The sequence below is a fragment of the Prinia subflava genome, chromosome 33 (genome assembly GCF_021018805.1).
Source record: "Prinia subflava isolate CZ2003 ecotype Zambia chromosome 33, Cam_Psub_1.2, whole genome shotgun sequence".
NCBI classification, from domain to species: domain Eukaryota; kingdom Metazoa; phylum Chordata; class Aves; order Passeriformes; family Cisticolidae; genus Prinia; species Prinia subflava.
Window position 1 is genome coordinate 540,671 of NC_086279.1, and position 19,088 is coordinate 559,758.

At 58.4% G+C, this 19,088-nt stretch overlaps 2 protein-coding genes across 4 annotated transcripts; both read left to right on the top strand.

Moving 5' to 3' along the window:
- Positions 1–701: 701 nt before the first annotated feature.
- On the top strand, positions 702–15,955 carry LOC134563076 (zinc finger protein 418-like). 3 transcript variants are annotated; one of them, XM_063420868.1, is made up of 5 exons: positions 702–837; positions 1,131–1,204; positions 1,390–3,130; positions 5,783–6,331; positions 10,493–15,955. In XM_063420868.1, the coding sequence occupies exons 2-5, from the start codon at positions 1,183–1,185 to the stop codon at positions 11,394–11,396; spliced, it is 3,216 nt and encodes a 1,071-aa protein (XP_063276938.1). In that variant the 5' UTR covers positions 702–837; positions 1,131–1,182; the 3' UTR covers positions 11,397–15,955. The 3 variants fall into 3 exon arrangements, with proteins under 3 accessions (XP_063276938.1, XP_063276940.1, XP_063276939.1); XM_063420870.1 differs by lacking the exons at positions 702–837; positions 1,131–1,204; positions 1,390–3,130 and having other exon boundaries at positions 5,751–6,367; positions 10,445–15,954; XM_063420869.1 differs by lacking the exons at positions 702–837; positions 1,131–1,204; positions 1,390–3,130 and having other exon boundaries at positions 5,766–6,364; positions 10,694–15,955.
- Positions 15,956–16,639: 684 nt separating this feature from the next.
- Positions 16,640–19,088, top strand: LOC134563097 (zinc finger protein 239-like). The gene has a single exon (XM_063420902.1). It carries the CDS (start codon positions 16,895–16,897, stop codon positions 17,825–17,827), a length of 933 nt encoding a protein of 310 aa, XP_063276972.1. The 5' UTR covers positions 16,640–16,894; the 3' UTR covers positions 17,828–19,088.

Genomic DNA, 19,088 nt, shown 5'->3' on the forward strand with positions numbered 1-19,088 from the left:
CAGCTCACATGTGTTTAATGGAGCGCTTTGGAACTCTGATCCCCATCCCATATTCTCTCTGCGGTCGCTGTTTCCATATTCCCTGTCCCCACATTGCTAATCCCGATCCTATTCCTGGTACTGTTCCTGGTCCCCACTTCCATTCCCTTTCCCATTCTTAGTCCCTGTCCCAATTCCCAAGATCATTCCAAGTCCCTGTCTCGTATTTCCAGACCGATTCCTGACCCTTTACCATGTTCGCAGTATCCGTCCCCATTCCCGCTCCCTGTCCCCTCTCACCTGTTGCCGCCGCCATCGCTCCGGCTCCTCCCTCGCTACAAACGTCACCGGAAAAACCCGCGCTGCCGCGCCCACCAATCACAGCGCGCGATCTCTCCTCGATTTGCATAACCACGCCCTTTATCTCGGCCCCGCCCAGCGCTGGCTGCGACCTCGGTCGGGCGCTGTTTGCTCCCAGTTCCCTCCCAGTGTTCCCAGTAAAAGAGAATCTGGGACGGAAAGTGCTCCCAATTCCCTCCCGCTGGTCTCAGGGTCGCTCGCTGTGCCGCGCGTGGCGGGGCCACTCTGGAAGCCATAAGGGCAGAGCGCGGCTGCTTTTGGGTGTCGGCACCGCCCGGGGCGGGCTGGGAGCGGAGGAGGATCGGGAGGAAGAGGAAAGGCAGGAGCGGCAGGAACAGGAGGCGCGGGGAAAAGAAGGACAGAGGAAAAGAAAGAGGAGGAGCGGGAGGAAGAGGAAGAGGAGGAGCAGCACGAGCAGCAGCACGCGGTTCCCCCGCCAGCGCGCTCAGGCTGCCGCTCCCCCCCCTCTGGCAGAATCGCCCCTCCAGGAATCCGCAGGTGAGCGGGGAGGGGGAGCTCACCCCAAATCCATCGCAGGGGTCTCCAGGAGTTTTTTGTGCGGGGCAGGGATTGTTTGGATCTTGCAGGACCCCAAAGCCGAACCAGAGATGGCCGTGGAGGGATCTTGGCGGGTCCCACGTGGCGATCGCCCGGTACCGGCGGGCAGAGCCCGGAGATGAGCGGGGTCCGGGCCCCCCGGGGCTGAAAGGGGCGCTGACTTCTGCAGCTGCGCTTGGGCAGCGGCACCATCAAACCCAACGCGCTCAGCCCTTGTTTTCCTCCCAAAGCAGGATTTCTCTTGGTCCGCAAGAGGAGGAGGAGGAGGCCAGGAGGAAGAGAAAGATGTCCCGGGAGCCGCAGGCAGGTAAGGACGAAGTCAGTGCCCCTTTCCCCTCTCTGTTGCTCCATCTCCCAGCCCAGCCGTGCCCCCAGCTGCAGGACAACCCCATTGCTGATGCCGTCCTACCGGGGATGAACTGGGGGGATTTCCTTCTCCTTCCCTCTAGCACAGAGGCAAATCCCATCCTTTCCTTGTCCTTCCTCCCCCAGACATGGAACTGAGCACAGAGCCCATGGAGGACAAATCCCCGCAGCAGAACCTCGTGGAAGAGGCCTCTGTGAGCGGCTCCAGAGTGCAGGAATCCAATGGGAAGGAAAAGCCTCGGAGATCCCGCACAAGGACGAGCTGCAAACGCAGATCTCGGGGATCTGAGGAGGAAAGATCTACTCTGGGCAGGGGAGGTGGCCGGAGCTCAGAGCTGAGGGCCCCTGACAAGTCTCAGGATGGGGAGAAGCCCCACAAGTGCTCAAAATGCGAGAAGAGCTTCAGGTGGAAATCCGACCTTATCAAACACCAGAGGATCCACACGGGGGAACGGCCCTACGAGTGTGGGGAGTGTGGGAAGAGCTTCAGTTTTAGCTCTGGCCTAAGTGTCCACCAGAGGATCCACACCAAGGAGAAGCCCTACGAGTGTGAACAATGCAAGAAGAGGTTTACCGCCAGCTCCCATCTCCTCGTGCACCAGCGGATTCACAGAGATGAGAAGCCCTTCCATTGCCATGACTGTGGGATGGACTTCAGGGACAGCTCTGCCCTCAGCAAGCACCGGCGCATCCACACCGGGGAGAGGCCCTACGAGTGTCCCCAGTGTGGGAAGAGCTTCAGACACAGCCAGAACCTAATTATCCACCAGAGGAGCCACACAGGGGAACGGACCTACAAGTGTGAGGAGTGTGGGAAGAGCTTCAGCCAGAGACCTCACCTGACCCGCCACCAGAGAAGCCACACCAGGGAGAGGCCCTACGAGTGTGACCAATGCAAGAAGAGGTTTCAGACCAGCTCAAATCTCCTCAAGCACCAGCGGACTCACAAGGATGAGAGGCCCTTCTGCTGCCCTGACTGCGGGATGGGCTTCCAGCGGAACTCCCACCTCACCAGGCACCGGCGCATCCACACCAGGGAGAGGCCCTATGAGTGTCCCGACTGTGGGAAGAGCTTCAACGATAGCTCTGCCCTGATCGTCCACCAGAGGAGTCACACAGGGGAACGGCCCTACAAGTGTGAGGAGTGTGGGAAGAGCTTCAACCAGAGCCCCCACCTAATTATCCACCAGAGGAGCCACACAGGGGAGAGACCCTACAAGTGTGACCAGTGCAGGAAGAGGTTTCAGAGCAGCTCAAGTCTCCTCCTGCACCAGCGGATTCACACGGATGAGAGGCCCTTCCGCTGCCCCGTCTGTGGGAAGGGCTTCAAGTACAACTCCCACCTTGTCACCCACCGGCGCATCCACACCGGGGAGAGGCCCCACGAGTGTCCCCAGTGTGGGAAGAGCTTCAGCCACAGCTCTGCCCTGATCACACACCAGAGGATCCACACAGGAGAGAGGCCCTACGAGTGTGGGGAGTGTGGGAAGAGCTTCAGCACGAGCTCCAACCTGACTCTCCACCAGAGGATCCACACTGGTAAGAAGCCCTACGAGTGTGAGCAGTGCAAGAAGAGGTTTCCCACCAGCTCCAAGCTCCTCCTGCACCAGCGCATTCACACGGATGAGAGGCCCTTCCGCTGCCCCGACTGTGGGAAGGGCTTCACGCAAAACTCCTCCCTCGTCAGGCACCGGCGCATCCAAACCGGGGAGAGGCCCCACGAGTGTGATCAGTGTGGGAAGAGATTCTCCAGCAGCTCCCACCTGATCAGACACCAGAGGACCCACACTGGTGAACGGCCCTACGAGTGTGGGGAGTGTGGGAAGAGCTTCACCAGCAGCTCAAACTTCACCAAACACCAACAGAGGCACCATTAAGGGAAGCCCTGTGAGTGCCCCGAGTGCAGAAAGAGCTTCGTGCGCTGCTCCAGCTCCATCCCCCATGGGAGGATCCCCCCTGGATGATCCCCAGTGACCCCCGGTGGGCAGAGCCCCGGTGATCCGCGGTGCCGGTGATCCGTGTTGGGCACACACCTGGCTGGGGATTCCACATCCTCCTGGCTCCCTGTGGCCTGGATTTCTTTTTCATTTCTCTTTCTGTTTTCGAAACACCGAAATCCGGGCGTCAAGTACAGATTTAAAATGAAGACCTGGATGTGGACATGGGGGGATCTTCCAGGGGATGTGGGGTTTGATTGGTGCGAGGGAGGTGAGTGCAGCTCAGGGCTTTGGGCTCCCCAGGCCCAGCGGCTCTGGCTGTGCTGGGAGACCCTGGAGGAGGTTCAAGGGGGGCTGATCAAGGACCCCCTACCCTGGAACTGTCCCCATGTCCCGGTGTCCCCTTTCCAGGATACCCCTTTGCTGCCTGCCTGTTCCCGTGTCATCCTCTCCCGCTCCTTTCCTGCTCCCATCCCTGTCCGTATTCCATTCTCGCTCTCATTGCCTGTCCCATATTCTCTGTCTGGTTGCCGTTCCCATATTCCCAGTCCCATATTCCCTTCCCTGCTCCCATTCCTGTATTCCCGGTCCCCGTGCCAGACCCGCATTTCCAGTTTGATATTCCCTGCCCTGTTCCTATAGTCCCGTTGCTGTGTTCCCGTTTCTGATCCCGGCCCCTCCTTTCTAATCCACACCCCATATTTCCTCTCCGGATGCAGTTTCCATGCTATTTCTCCTGTTTCCCTATTCCTATCCCTGATCCCATTCCAGGTCCCTCTCCTACATTCCACATTCCCAGTCCCATTCCTAGCTCCATTCTCAGTCCCAGTCCCCATTCCAGATCCCTGTCCCATATTGCTGCTCCCTGGCCCCAGTCCCAGTCCGGTATTCCCTGTCCCATTCCTGGTTCCTGTTCCCATTCCATGGATGATTCCCAGTCCCTGTCTGGTATTTGCAGTGCCGTGCCCGTTCCTGGTTCACATTGCTGATCCCTCTCTCCATACCCGGTGCCTTTTCCCATTCCCTCTCCCCATTCCCAGTCCCCATTCCCTGTCACAATTCCCATTCCCTGTCCCCATTCCCAGTCACAATTCCCGCTCCCTGTCCCCATTCCCTGTCCCCATTCCCTGTCCCCATTCCCGCTTCCTGTCCCCTCTCACCGGACGCCGCCGCCATCGCTCCGGATCCCGCTCCCCTCACGTCTGAGGGCAAACCCCGCCCTGCTCCCGCCCGCCAATCACAGCGCGCGATCGCTCCGGGATTTGCATAACCACGTCCCGTGGCTCGGCCCCCCCCCGTCGCCGGCTGCAGCCGCGTCCGGGCGCTGTTTGCTCCCAGTTCCCTCCCAGTGCTCCCAGTAAGAGCCAGACTGGGAGGGAAAGCGCTCCCGATTTCATACCCGGTGCTCCCGGGATCGCTGCCGGTGCCGCTTTGGAACCCCCCCAGGGCAGAGCGCGGCTGCTTTTGGGTGTCGGCACCGCCCGGGCCGGGCTGGGAGCGGAGGACGAGCGGGAGCAAGAGGAAAGGGAAAGAGAAAGAGAGGAGCGGGAGGAAGAGGAGGAGCAAGAAGAGGAGGGACAGAGTGGAGGAAAAGAAAGAGCAGGGGCGGGAGGAAGAGGAGGGGCAGCAGCAGCAGCACGCGGTTCCCCCGCTCAGGCCGCAGCTCCCCCGGCTCCGGCAGCATCGCCCTCCCCGGAGACCCGCAGGTGAGCGGGGAGGGGGAGCTCGCCCCGAATCCATCTCGGGGCTCTCCGGGAGGGTTTTTGTGCGGCCCAGGGCGTGTTCGGATCCTGCAGGAGCCCGAAGCCGAGCCGGAAATGGCCCTGGAGGGATCTCGGCGGGTCCCACGTGGCGATCGCCCGGTACCGGCGGGCAGAGCCTGGAGATAAGCGGGGTCCGGGCCCCCCGGGGCTGAAAGGGGCGCTGACTTCTGCAGCCGCGCCTGGGCAGCGGCACCATCAAACCCAACGCGCTCAGCGCTTGTTTTACCCCACAGCAGGATTTGTCTTTGGCAAATCTCGGCCCGATGGAGGAGGAGGAGGAGGGCGCCACGAGGAAGACGAAGATGTCCCGGGAGCCGCAGGCAGGTGAGAAGGAAGTCAGTGCCCCTTTCCCCCTCTCTGCTGCTCCATCTCGCAGCCCAGCCTGGCCCCCGGCTGCAGGATAACCCCGCTGCCGACGCCGTCCTGTCGGGGATGCGCGGGGGGATCTCCTTGCCCTTCCCTGTGGCCCGCAGGCAAATCCCATCCTCTCCTTGTCCTTCCTCCCCCAGGCACGGAGCTGAGCACGGAGCCCAGGGAGGACAAATCCCCGTGGCAGCAGCCGGTGGGAGAGGCTGCTGTGAGCGGCTCCGCGGCGCAGGAACGCAACGGGGAGGAAAAGCCGCAGAGATGCTGCACGAGGAGGGGCTGCAAATGCAGATCTCAGGGGCCAGAGCAGGAAAGATCCACCCCGGGCCAGGGAGGCAGCCGCAGCTCGGAGCTGGGGGTCCCTGAGCAGCCCCAGGATGGGGAGAATCCCCACAAGTGCTCGGAGTGTGGGAAGAGCTTCAGGTGGAGATCCCAAATGATCCACCAGAGGAGCCACACCGGGGAGAGGCCCTACGAGTGTGACCAGTGCAAGAAGAGGTTTCCCACCAGCTCCCAGCTCCTGCTGCACCAGCGGATTCACACGGATGAGAGGCCCTTCCGCTGCCCCGACTGCGGGATGGGCTTCAAGCAAAACTCCCACCTCACCAGGCACCGGCGCATCCACACCGGGGAGAGGCCCTACGAGTGTCCCAACTGTGGGAAGAGCTTCAACTATAGCTCTGCCTTGATCGTCCACCAGAGGAGTCACACAGGGGAACGGCCCTACAAGTGTGAGGAGTGTGGGAAGAGCTTCAGCCAGAGCCCCCACCTAATTATCCACCAGAGGAGCCACACAGGGGAGAGGCCCTACGAGTGTGACCAATGCAAGAAGAGGTTTCCAACCAGCTCTGATCTCCTCAAGCACCAGCGGATTCACACGGATGAGAGGCCCTTCCGCTGCCCTGACTGCGGGAAGGGCTTCAAGTACAGCTCCCACCTCGTCACACACCGGTGCATCCACACCGGGGAGAGGCCCTACGAGTGTCCCCAGTGTGGGAAAAGGTTTTCCAAGAGCTCTCACTTGACCCAACACCAACGGAGCCAACACTGAGGGAAGCCCTGCGAGTGCCCCCAGTGCGGAAAGAGCTTCATTCGCTGCTCCAGCTCCATCCCCCATGGGAGGATCTACACTGGATGATTCCCAGTGATGCCTGGAGGACAGAGCCCTGGTGATCTGTGTTGGGTACACACCTAGCTGGGGGCTCCACATCCTCCTAGCTCCCCGTGGCCTGGATTATCTTTTGTTTTCTCTTTATTCTTTCAAAACACCCAAAATCAGGGTAAAAATAAAGATGTATAACTAAGACATGGAATGGGATATGAGGGGATCTTCCAGGGGATGTGGGGGATGCTGAGTGGGAGGAAGTTCAGGGTTCCTATCACAAATTTGAGTGTTGCTCAGAGATTTGGGCTTTAAAGGCCACACGGCCGAGCAGTTCTGGCTGTCCTGGGAGACCCTGGGGGAAGTTCTGGGGCAGCTGATCAAGGACCCCCTACCCTGGAACTGTACCCATGTCCCCCAGTCCCAGTTCCCGATGTCCCCTGTCCAGTATACTCCTCTCCACACTCTCACTCCCCTTGCCCCCTTAACGTTCCCATGTTACGCCACTCCCAGTCCTGGTCTGGTCCCATCTTATTCCAGATCCCATTCCCAGTCTCATTCCCCGTCCCTGTCCCGTATTCTCTGTCTGGTTACCATTCCTGTATTTCCAGTCCCATATTCCCTGCCCTGTTCCTGTTATTGTATTCCTGGTTTCTTTGCCCGGCCCTGTGCCAGGCCCTCATTGCCACTGCTGTATTCCTTCTCCTGTTCCCCTGTTTCCAGTCCCATTACTGTATTCCTGATCCCAGCCCCACCTTCCTAATTTCCGTCCCATATTATCTCTACGCTTGCTCTGTTCATGTTCATTATGCTGTTCCCGTATTCCTGTTCCTGGTCCCATTCCAGGTCCCTTTCTCCATCCCCAGTATAATTCCCAGTCTCCATCTCATATTTCCAGTCCCACTGCCACTTTTTGTCTTAATTCCTGGTTCCTGTCCTCATTGCCGGTCCCATTCCTGACTGCATTCCCAGTCCCTGACCCCATTCAGAGTCCCTATCCCCATTCTTGGACACTATCCCCATTCTCAGTCCCATGCCTGGTCCCTATTCCCATTCTAGATCCCTGTCCCATATTCCCAGTCCCTTTCACCATTCCCAGTCCCAATCTGGTATTCGTGGTGTCGTTCTTGGTCCCTGTCCCCATTCCTTCTATCATCCTCAGTCCTCGTCTGATATTTCCAGTCCAGTTCCCAGTCCCTGTCCTCATTTCCAGTTCCAATTCCTGGTCCTTGTCCCCATTTCCAATCCGATTCCCAGTCCCATTCCCGGTACCTCTCTCCATTCCGAATCCTGTTCGTGGTCCCAGTCCCATATTCCCTGTCCAGTTCTTGGTCCCTGTCCTCATCACCAGTATCATTCCCAGTCCATTTCTCGCATTTCCAGTCCTATTCCCAGTCGCAGTCCCCATTACCGATCCCTGTCCCTATTCCCAGTGCCATTCCCAGTGTCATTCCTCATCCAAGTTCAGTATTCCATGTCAAAGTCTCAGTCCCTGTCTCATATTCTCTGCCCCATTCCCAGTTGCAGTTTGGTATTTTTGGTCCCTGTCCCCATTCCCTGTCCCCATTCCCCATTCCCGCCTCTCCCATGGGGCCCTCAGGTCTCCCCAGCTCGGCCTGCCTGTGGCACACGAACCCTTCAGCCCTGCTGCTGCCCTTGCCCAGCTGCACACAGCACAAGGCTTTGGGCATTTCTCACAGGCCCCAGCTGGCCACAGCATCCCCTCCTGCCAGCACCCGCTGTGCCTCACAGCCCTCCCTGCTGCTGGGGCCATGCAGGGGACACGGGCCTGCAGGAGCCTCCTGTTCTTGCCACAGGAGCAAGGCTGCAGCTCCAGCCTTTGGGCCCTGGGCCGCAGCAGCCCAGGGGAGGCCCAGCTGCAGAGCTCACAGCCCCGCGTGTGTTTCACTGGAGCTCCTCGGAACTCGGATCCCCATCCCATATTCTCTCTTCAGTCGTTGTTTTCATCTTCCCTGTCCCGTTCCCGTGTTCCCGTTCCCAGTGCCATTGCCAGTCACTATCCCCATCCCCACTCCCATTCCTGCTCCTACTCACGTATTCCCTGTCCCAGGCCCAGTCCCAGATTGTTGGTCCCACTCCTAATCCCTGTCCTCATTCCCGGTCTCATTCCAAGTCCCTTTCTCGTGTTTTGAATCCCTCTCCCGCTCCTGGTCCCATTCTCGGCCCCTGTCCCTATTCCTAGTCCTGTCCCCATTCTCTGTCCCAGTCCCAGTCCCGGTCCCCATACCCGATCGTGTCCCGCATTCCCGGTGCCAGAGCCCATTCGCGCTCCCATTCCCGATCCCTGTCCCCATTGCTGCCACGATTCCCAGTCCCCGTCCCCAATTCCCGGTCGCATTCGCGGTTGTTGCCCACATTCCCGGCTCCAGTCCCGTATTTGCGGTCCCGATCTTGGTCTCGGTCCCGTACTACCGCCCTGTGTCCCGATTCCCGGTCCCCATTGCCAGTCCCTGCCACCATTCCTGTCCCCATTCCCGCTCCCCGTCCGCTCGCACCGGACGCCGCCGCCATCGCTCCGACCCTGCCCGGGCCCTCTCGGGACCGAAGAAACCCCGCGCCTCTCCCGCCCACCAATCACAGCGCGCGATCGCTCCTCGATTTGCATAACCACGCCCTCTGCCTTGGCCACGCCCAGCGCCGGCTGCAGCCGCCTCCGGGCGCTGTTTGCTCCCAGCTCCCTCCCAGTGCTCCCAGACAGAGCCAGACTGGGACGGAAAGCGCTCCCAAATCCTTCTCGCTGCTCTCAGGATCGCTCCCGGTGCTCTCAGTATCGCTTTCAGTGCCGCGCGTGGCGCAGTCGCTTTGGAATTCTCCCCAGGGCAGAGCGCGGCTGCTTTTGGGTGTCGGCACCCCCCGGTCTGACCTTAAAGAGAAGGAGGAGCGGGAGGAGGAGGAGAAGGAAAGGGAGAAGCGGGAGGAAGAGGAGGAGCATGAACAGGATCGACAAAGGACGCGGAAGAGGAAGAGGAGGAGCGGGAGGAGCAGCAGCAGCAGCAGCAAGAGCACGCGGTTCCCTCGGCTGCCCTCTCAGGCCGCCGCTCCCCCGGCTCCCGCAGCATCGCCGCCCCGGAACCCGCAGGTCAGCGGGGAGGGACAGGTCGCCCGAAATCCATCGGGGGGGAGGGGGGGGGGGGGCTCCGAGAGGCTCTTTTAGGGGTCCGGACATTTTTGAATTTTGCAGAACCCCAAAGTCGAGGCGGAAATGGCCCTGGAGGGATTTCGGGGGTTCCCACGTGGCGATCGCCCGGTACCGGCGGGCAGAGCGGCGATATCGGGTTTGAGGAGAGCCGGGGCGGAACGCGGCAGCCCCGGAGCAGGGGGAACGCAAAGGGGCGATACCAGAGCAGGGGGACCGGCCAGAATAGAGGAGTGGGGGAGCCCTGATATGAGCGGGGTCCGGGCCCCCCGAGGCTGAAAGGGGCGCTGATTTCTGCAGCTGCACTTGGGCAGCGGCACCAGCTAAACCAACGTGCTCAGCCCTTGTTTTCCCCCCCAAAAGAGGATTTCATATTCGCAGACATTGGCTCGATTAAGGAGGAGGAGGCCGCGAGGAAGAGGAAGATGTCCCGGGAGCCCCAAGCAGGTGAGGAGGAAGTCAGTGCCCCTTTCCCCTCCCTCCAGCTCCATCTCCCAGCCCAGCCTGGCCCCGGCTGCAGGACAACCCCAATGCCGACCCCGTCCTGCCGGGGATGCACGGGGGGATCTCCTTGCTCTTCCCCATGTCATGGAGGCAAATCCCATCTTCTCCTTGCCCTTTCTCCCCCAGATATGGAGCTGAGCACCGAGGCCAGCGAGGACAAATCCCCGCGGCAGAACCTCATGGAAGAGGCCGTTGTGAGCGGCCCCACGACGCAGGAATTAAATGGGGAGGAAAAGCCTCGGAGATCCCGCACGAGGAGGGGCTGCAAACGCAGATCTCGAGCATCTGAGGAGGAAAGATCTACCCTGGGCCGCGGAGGTGGCCGGAGCTCAGAGCTGGAGGTCCCTGAGCAGCTGCAGGATGGGGAGAAGCCCCACAAGTGCTCAAAATGTGGGAAGAGCTTCAGCCAGAGATCTGGTCTGATCCGCCACCAGGTCAGCCACACTCTGGAGATGCCCTTTGAGTGTGATAAATGTAGGAAGAGGTTTCAGAGCAGCACCTGTCTCCTCAGGCATTACAGGATTCACAGGGATGAGAGGCCCTTCCGCTGCCCCGACTGTGGGATGGGCTTCAAGTACAATTTTGCCCTCATCACCCACCGGCGCATCCACACCGGGGAGAGGCCCTACGAGTGTGGGGAGTGTGGGCAGAGCTTCACCCAGAGCTCCACCCTGACTGCCCACCAGAGGAGACACACAGGAGAACGGCCCTATGAGTGTGGGGAGTGTAGGAAGAGCTACAAGACAAGCTCTGAACTGATCATTCACCAGAGGAGCCACACTGGGGAACGACCCTATGAGTGTGGGGAGTGTGGGAAGAGCTTCACCCGGAGGTGCCACCTGCTCTGGCACCAGAGGAGCCACAAGGGCTCTACAGCCTACAAGGAATGTTCCTATGAGTGTGGGGAGTGTGGGAAGACCTTGAGATCAAGCTCTGAACTGATTGTCCACCAAAGGAGCCACACTGGGGAACGGCCCTATGAATGTGGGGAGTGTGGGAAGAGATTCATGTCGAGATCCCACCTGATTGCGCACCAGAAGATCCACACGGGGGAACGGCCATACGAGTGTGACCAATGCAGGAAGAGGTTTCAGACCAGCACCAATCTCCTCATGCACCAGAGGATTCACACGGATGAGAGGCCCTTCCGCTGCCCCAACTGTGGGAAGGGCTTTATACAAAACTCCACCCTCATCAGCCACCGGCGCATCCACACTGGGGAGAGGCCCCATGAGTGTCCCCAGTGTGGGAAGAGCTTCTCATGCAGGTCAACTTTGACCCAACACCAACGGAGCCAGCACTGAGGGAAGCCCTGCGAGTATCCCAAGTGCAGGAAGTGCTCCGTGCACTGCTCCAGCTCCATCCCCATGGGAGGATCCCCCCAGGATGATCCCCAGTGACCCCCGGTGGGCAGAGCCACGGTGATCTGTGGTGCCTGTGATCCGTGTTGGGAAGACACCTGGCTGGAGGCTCCACATCCTGTTGGGTCCCCTTGGGCACTTGGACACATTAACAGACCAACATTAGAAATCCTTTGTGGAGAGTGCATTTGTCGACTTCTGACCCCAGAAAAATCTCACTTTTTGTGTCCTCTGGTGGCATCAAGCAATGCTGCATGGCCTTGAGGTCTCCAACATTAGTCCATTGTTTCAATTCTCTCTGGCTCATGGGCATCTTCCACAGCAAATGAGGACAGACTAGGTCCAAACCCACAATTTTGGAGACCCTCCAAATTAGTGTGGAAACGCTGTAAAAAAGGTTCTTCCCACCCACCCAAGCATGTGGATGCTCAACCTGCAGGGAAATATAAATCCTTTTGTTTTGGCCTTGAAACGAACAGGTATGTGTTCATCTTTTTGAAAGCCTTTAAACTGGTATAAAAATAAAGATGTTGAACTAAGGCATGGATGGGGACGTGGGGGACAATGACATGGGTGAGGCCATGAGAGGCCAAGGGGGACAGGGATGGGGATGCAGACAAGGATGGGATCATGGGTGAACATGGACATGGTTGGGGACATTGGGGACATGCATGGGGACATGAACTGGGACAGCATCAATGCCAGCACAGTGTGCCAGAACAGTGCCACCAGCACCTTGATCTCAGCCCTGGGGAAGTGCTGCCTGATGCAGTTGTTGCCAGCTCGTCCCCACTGTCACCACAGTGGTGTCCCAGCCAAATGTCACCCCCCACCAGCGCAGGACACAGAACTTGTTCAGCTGGGAACATCTGGGAACAGAAGGGAGTGACAGCCACCAGGCTGTCCCAGGGCCACTGGGCTCACCCCAACCACCTCTGGGGACAGGGCAATGGTCAGTGTCACCCAGAGGGCCACATGGCCCCACGCTGGGTGTGATCAGAACCATCCTGGTGGAAGCATCCTCACAGGTGTGGTGACATTTTCCCCTAACGTGTGTCCTGGAGGCATCGTGTCCCCTCCCCTCCATATATCCCCAGCCCCTCCCCATGTCTCCCTGTCTCCCCTACTCTGTGTTCCCATCCCCTCCGTGTGTCCCTGTCTTGCTCTGTGTCTTCCTGTCACCATCTCCCTTATGTGTCCCTGTCCCTTTCCGTGTGTCCCCGTCCCTCCTCCCATGTTCCTGTCCGCCGCTCTCGGTGGGGCCAAAGTCCCCGAGGTTCCGGACCCATGTCCTGCAGGGATTCCCTGTGTCCTGCAGGGATTCCCTGTGTCCTGCAGGGTTTCCCTGTGTCCTACAGGGTGTCACCGTGTCCCTCAGGATGTTCCTGTGGCTGCTTCTGGTGCCGAGCGCCTGCGCCCGTCCCGGCACAGGTATGGAAATGCCACAACACCCTGGGACACACAATGACATCCCATGACAACCTTTGTCCTCTGATTTTGGCTTCTTCTTCCCCCATTTTGGATCTTTTCAGCCTGTTTTGAGTCTCTTTTCCCTGTTTTGTATCTTTTACTCTCTATTTTGAGTCATTTCCTCTCTATTTTGAGTCATTTCCTTCTTTTCCATCTTTTCTCCAGTTTTGAGTGACCTTCTCTTACATTTGGCACATTTTTGGCTGCATTGCTTGTCCTCCAGTCCCGTCCTCACTCCTTAAGACCCCTCATCCTCCCTGCCCCGTCCCCCCAGGCATGTCCCCAGCTGTGTCCCCAGCTGTCTCCCCACACCACATAGACTCAGTTCTCGACGTCCTGGATGCCCTCAAGTCCCTCGCCTGGAACTGTGGATCTCCTCTTCCAGGAGAACTCTCCTGGCTTCCAGAGAACACCAGTGGCACTGGGGCTCAGGGTGGGTGACCTGGTGGGGTTGATGGGAGGGGGTCTGGGGTCATGTTGGGACTGACCATGGGTCTTGTCCATTCCAAAGTGAGGAGCGGCCTCAACTGGAGAGCCTGGGATGGATGGGGTCAGGAGATGGGGGACAGATGGACACCAGAACCACCGATCCCATCTGGTGGACACTGGTCCAGATGGACACCAGAGAATGGATCCCAGCTTGACTCTGATCTGGATGGCCCCTGGCCCTGCAGCCCCCCAGCCTGGCCAGCCCTCAGCCCAGATGACCACAAGCCTGGCACCACCCTGGCCCAACCCACTGGCCCACCAGCCCATCCCAGCAGTAACAACCCCAAAAACCCTCCAAAATGAACTCCATTCCAGAACATTGAATCAGGATGGTCCCTGCAGAGCAAGGGGGAAACTGAGGCACAGGCTGGGGGGGTGACCTTGTGGTGTTGGGAGAGGACTTCAGGAGCCATCCTGGAGACCCCAACCTTCCCACAAATGAGCACCTATCCCCCAAACTGACACCTGCAACATCCTGGGTCGCCCAGCTGCCATTTCACAGAGACTCCAGGAGGCACCGTGATCCCACAATCCCTTCAATAAGTAACCCTTGATGTCCCCCTGGTGTCACCGGTGTGTCCCTAGTGGGAAAAGCAGCCTCACCGGAGGAGGAGGAGGATGTTGTGGTGGTTGTGGTGATGGAAGAAGAGGTGAGAGTGTGACTAAAACTGCTGCCTGGTCACATCGGGAAGCCACAACAGGAACTGGGACTGAGCAAGAGCACAGCACTGGAGGTACCACAGAGGACCAGGGCCAGCACACGGGGAGAGTCCCCAAGGTCTCCTTGGGGGATGCTGGAGCCACAGCAGTGCAGAGGGTGCAGGGTCGTGCAGCATCCTCAGGGGAATGCAGAGGGATGGAAGTGGCCAGGTGTGACCCCAAAATAGTTGTCACCCACCCCCTCCTGTAGGATGTGGGCCAACCCCTGCTCTGGGGCGCAGGTGACAAATTGGTGGGTGGTGGTGACAAAAAGCACAGGTGCCACCTCGGGGATAGCACAGAGAGGGGGGCCTGTAGTGCCACTGTGCCTCCTACTCAGGGGCACCTCAGGGGGACAAAGGGGGTGTCAGGGGTGTCCCCAAGCAGTTAGAGAAGGTGGGGGAGGGGAAAGGAAGCGCAGTTGAGGCGTGTCGGAAACACCTCCGGTCTCACCTGTGTCCATGGCATGAGGGTGGTGAGGCATCTTTTGCTGTGTCATCCTGTCCCCCTGCCACCGTGTCACTCTGTCTTCCTGGCAGTCTGTCCCCCTGCACTCCTGTCATTATGCTCCCCAGCACCCTGTCCCCTTGCCCCGTCGCCCATTGTCATCTGTTATCACCCAGTGTCACCTCTACTGGGCAGCGAGGGGTGGTGGCACTTCCAGGTGACACCCCCACAGCTCACTGTTACCCATTGGCACCCATGGGCGCCCATTGGCACCCACTGTCATCTCTGCTGGGCAGCGAGGGGTGGCAGCACTTCCAGAGGGCCACATGGGTGGCCAGGCTGATTCGAGATCGCCCCCTGTGAATGCAGTAGTCAAACGTGACCTGGGGACACAGAGTGGTACTGCAATTGTCATTGTCACTGTCACTGCCACTGTGTCCTGGGGTGACTTTGTGATGCTTGTATCCCTAATTGTCTGTTTTGCTGGATATTAAGCTCTACACCTTTAAGTCTGGTTCCAAGAGTGAAGGGGGTGGAAGAAGCTCAGGGTTTGTTTGCAGAAACTGCACTCACTCCTCTGCATTCTGCTCCTGGACTGTGTTGTCTGTGGATGGACAGCGAGAGACAGAGAGAGCTCTCCTTTGTTTTTAATTGGCTTTTAGCTAGCTGAGCCACAGAATTTCCCTGGACTGTTTTCTTTTTCTTGCAACTCTTTCAACCTGTTCTGGACTGAAAACCCAGAGAAACACCCAGAGCTCACGCCTGTGACCCACTGGGGCCCAGGACGGCATTTTGCAGCACCAGAGGGACTGATAAGAGAGTGAACAACCTGAGCTGCCACCCATGGCAAAGACTTTCTCATTTTTGGAATCTCTCTTAAACAACAGCAAGAGGTTCTGTTGTCTGATATTGTTCATTCTTTTTGTGCTTGTGGGCACTTTGCTTGTTGAATAAACAGTTTTTTCTCCTTTTCTCAAAAGAATTTTTTTCCTGGACCAGTTGGGGGAGGGGCTGCTTGGGTTTTCTTTCCAGAGGGACCCATTCAGAGGTTTCCTCACAAATTTGCACAAAACAAGGACACTGGTCCCTGTCCCTATTCCAGGTCCCATTCCCAATCCCCATCTCCATTCCCTCTCCCCATTCCTGGTCCCTGTCCCCATTCCTAATCCCTGTCCTCATTCCTGGTCCCTGTCCCTGTCCCCATTCTTTGTTCCTGTCTCCAGTCCCGGTCCCAGTGCCCATCCCTAGGCCCTGTCCCGATTCCTAATCCCATTCCTGGTCTCTCTCTCCACTCCAGGTCCCATTCCTGGTCTCAGTCCCATATTCCCTGTACCAGTCCCAGTCTGGTATGCCAGATCCAATTCTTGCTCCCTGTCCCCATTCCCAGTATTATCCCCAGTCCTTGTCCCGTATTTCCAGTCCAATTCCCAGTTCTGTCCCCTACTGCCAGTCCCATTGCCAGACACTGTCCCTATTCCCAGTCCCATTTCCCAAACCCCGTTCTGTGTTCACGGTTCCATTCCTGATCCCTGTCCCCATTCCTGATCCCTGTCCCCATTACCAATCCCTGTCCCTATTCCCAGTCCCAGTTCCCATTACGCATCCCTGTCCCCATTCCTCGTTCCTATCCCCTTCCCAGTCCTGTCCCCTTTCCCGGTCCCATTCCGGGTCCCTATCCCCATTCCTGGTCCCATTCCTGTTCCCTATCCCCATTCCCACTCCCTGTTTAGATTCCCCATTCCATTCCCAATCCCTGTACTTATTCCCAGTCCAGGAACCCGCAGGTGAGCGGGGAGGGGCAGCTCACCCCAAATCCATCGCAGGGGTCTCCAGGAGTTTTTTGTGCAGGGCAGGGATTGTTTGGATCTTGCAGGACCCCAAAGCCGAACCAGAGATGGCCCTGGAGGGATCTTGGCGGGTCCCACGTGGCGATCGCCCGGTACCGGCGGGCAGAGCCCGGAGATGAGCGGGGTCCGGGCCCCCCGGGGCTGAAAGGGGCGCTGACTTCTGCAGCTGCACTTGGGCAGCGGCACCATCAAACCCAACGCGCTCAGCCCTTGTTTTCCTCCCAAAGCAGGATTTCCCTTGGTCCGCAAGAGGAGGAGGAGGCCAGGAGGAAGAGGAAGATGTCCCGGGAGCCGCAGGCAGGTGAGAAGGAAGTCAGTGCCCCTTTCCCCCTCTCTGTTGCTCCATCTCCAAGCCCAGTCGTGCCCCCAGCTGCAGGACAACCCCATTGCTGATGCCGTCCTGCCGGGGATGAACTGGGGGGATTTCCTTCTCCTTCCCTCTGGCACGGAGGCAAATCCCATCCTTTCCTTGTCCTTCCTCCCCCAGACATGGAACTGAGCACAGAGCCCATGAAGGACAAATCCCCGCAGCAGAACCTCATGGAAGAGGCCGCTGTGAGCGGCTCCAGGGTGCAGGAATCCAATGGGAAGGAAAAGCCTCGGAGATCCCGCACAAGGATGAGCTGCAAACGCAGATCTCGGGGATCCGAGGAGGAAAGATCTACTCTGGGCAGGGGAGGTGGCCGGAGCTCAGAGCTGAGGGCCCCTGACAAGTCTCAGGATGGGGAGAAGCCCCACAAGTGCTCAAAATGCGAGAAGAGCTTCAGGTGGAAATCCGACCTGATCAAACACCAGAGGATCCACACGGGGGAACGACCCTACGAGTGTGGGGAGTGTGGGAAGAGCTTCAGTTTTAGCTCTGGCCTAAGTGTCCACCAGAGGATCCACACGAAGGAGAAGCCCTACGAGTGTGACCAGTGCAAGAAGAGGTTTACCACCAGCTCCAATCTCCTCGTGCACCGGGGGATTCACAGAGATGAGAAGCCCTTCCATTGCCATGACTGTGGGATGGGCTTCAGGGACAGCTCTGCCCTCAGCAAGCACCTGCGCATCCACACCGGGGAGAAGCCCTACGAGTGTCCCCAGTGTGGGAAGAGCTTCAGACACAGCCAGAACCTAATTATCCACCAGAGGAGCCACACAGGGGAACAGCCCTACAATTGTGAGGAGTGTGGGAAGAGCTTCAGCCAGAGACCCCACCTGACCTACCACCAGAGAAGCCACACCAGGGAGAGGCCCTATGAGTGTGACCAATGCAAGAAGAGGTTTCAGACCAGCTCCCATCTCCTCAAGCACCAGCGGACTCACACGGATGAGAGGCCCTTCCGCTGCCCTGACTGTGGGATGGGCTTCAAGCAAAACTCCCAGCTCACCAGGCACCGGCGCATCCACACCGGGGAGAGGCCCTACGAGTGTCCCTAGTGTGGGAAAAGGTTTTCCAAGAGCTCTCACTTGACCCAACACCAACGGAGCCAACACTGAGAGAAGCCCTGCGAGTGCCCCCAGTGCGGAAAGAGCTTCATTCGCTGCTCCAGCTCCATCCCCCATGGGAGGATCTACACTGGATGATTCCCAGTGATGCCTGGAGGACAGAGCCCTGGTGATCTGTGTTGGGTACACACCTAGCTGGGGGCTCCACATCCTCCTAGCTCCCCGTGGCCTGGATTATCTTTGTTTTCTCTTTATTCTTTCAAAACACCTAAAATCAGGGTAAAAATAAAGATGTGTAACTAAGAAATGGATGGGGACATGGGGGGATCTTCCAGGGGATGTGGGGGATGCTGAGTGGGAGGAAGTTCAGGGTTCCTATCACAAATTTGAGTGTTGCTCAGAGATTTGGGCTCTAAAGGTCGCACGGCCGAGCAGTTCTGGCTGTCCTGGGAGACCCTGGGGGAAGTTCTGGGGCAGCTGATCAAGGACCCCCTACCCTGGAACTGTCTCCATGTTCCCTCATCCCAGTTCCCGATGTCCCCTGTCCAGTATACTCCTCTCCACACTCTCACTCCCTTTGCCCCCTTAACATTCCCATGTTAACCCACCCACTCCCAGTCCTGGTCTGGTCCCATCTTATTCCAGATCCCATTCCCAGTCTCATTCCCCGTCCCTGTCCCGTATTCTCTGTCTGGTTACCATTCCTGTATTTCCAGTCCCATATTCCCTGCCCTGTTCCTGTTATTGTATTCCTGGTCTCTTTGCCCGGCCCTGTGCCAGGCCCTCATTGCCACTGCTGTATTCCTTCTCCTGTTCCCCTGTTTCCAGTCCCATTACTGTATTCCCATTTCTGATCCCAGCCCCACCTTCCTAATTCCCATCCCATATTATCTCTACGCTTGCTCTATCCATATTCTTTATGCTGTTCCCGTATTCCTGTTCCTGGTCCCATTCCAGATCCCCTTCTCCATCCCCAGTATAATTCCCAGTCTCCGTCTCATATTTCCAGTCCCATTCCCACTTTTTGTCCTAATTCCTGGTTCCTGTCCGCATTGCCGGTCCCATTCCCAGCCGCATTCTCACTCACATTCCTGGTCCCTCATTGCCGGTCCCATTCCTGGCTGCATTCCCAATCCCTGACCCCATTCACAGTCTCTATCCCCATTCTTGGACACTATCCCCATTCTCAGTCCCATGCCTGGTCCCTATTCCCATTCTAGATCCCTGTCCCATATTCCCAGTTCCTGTCACC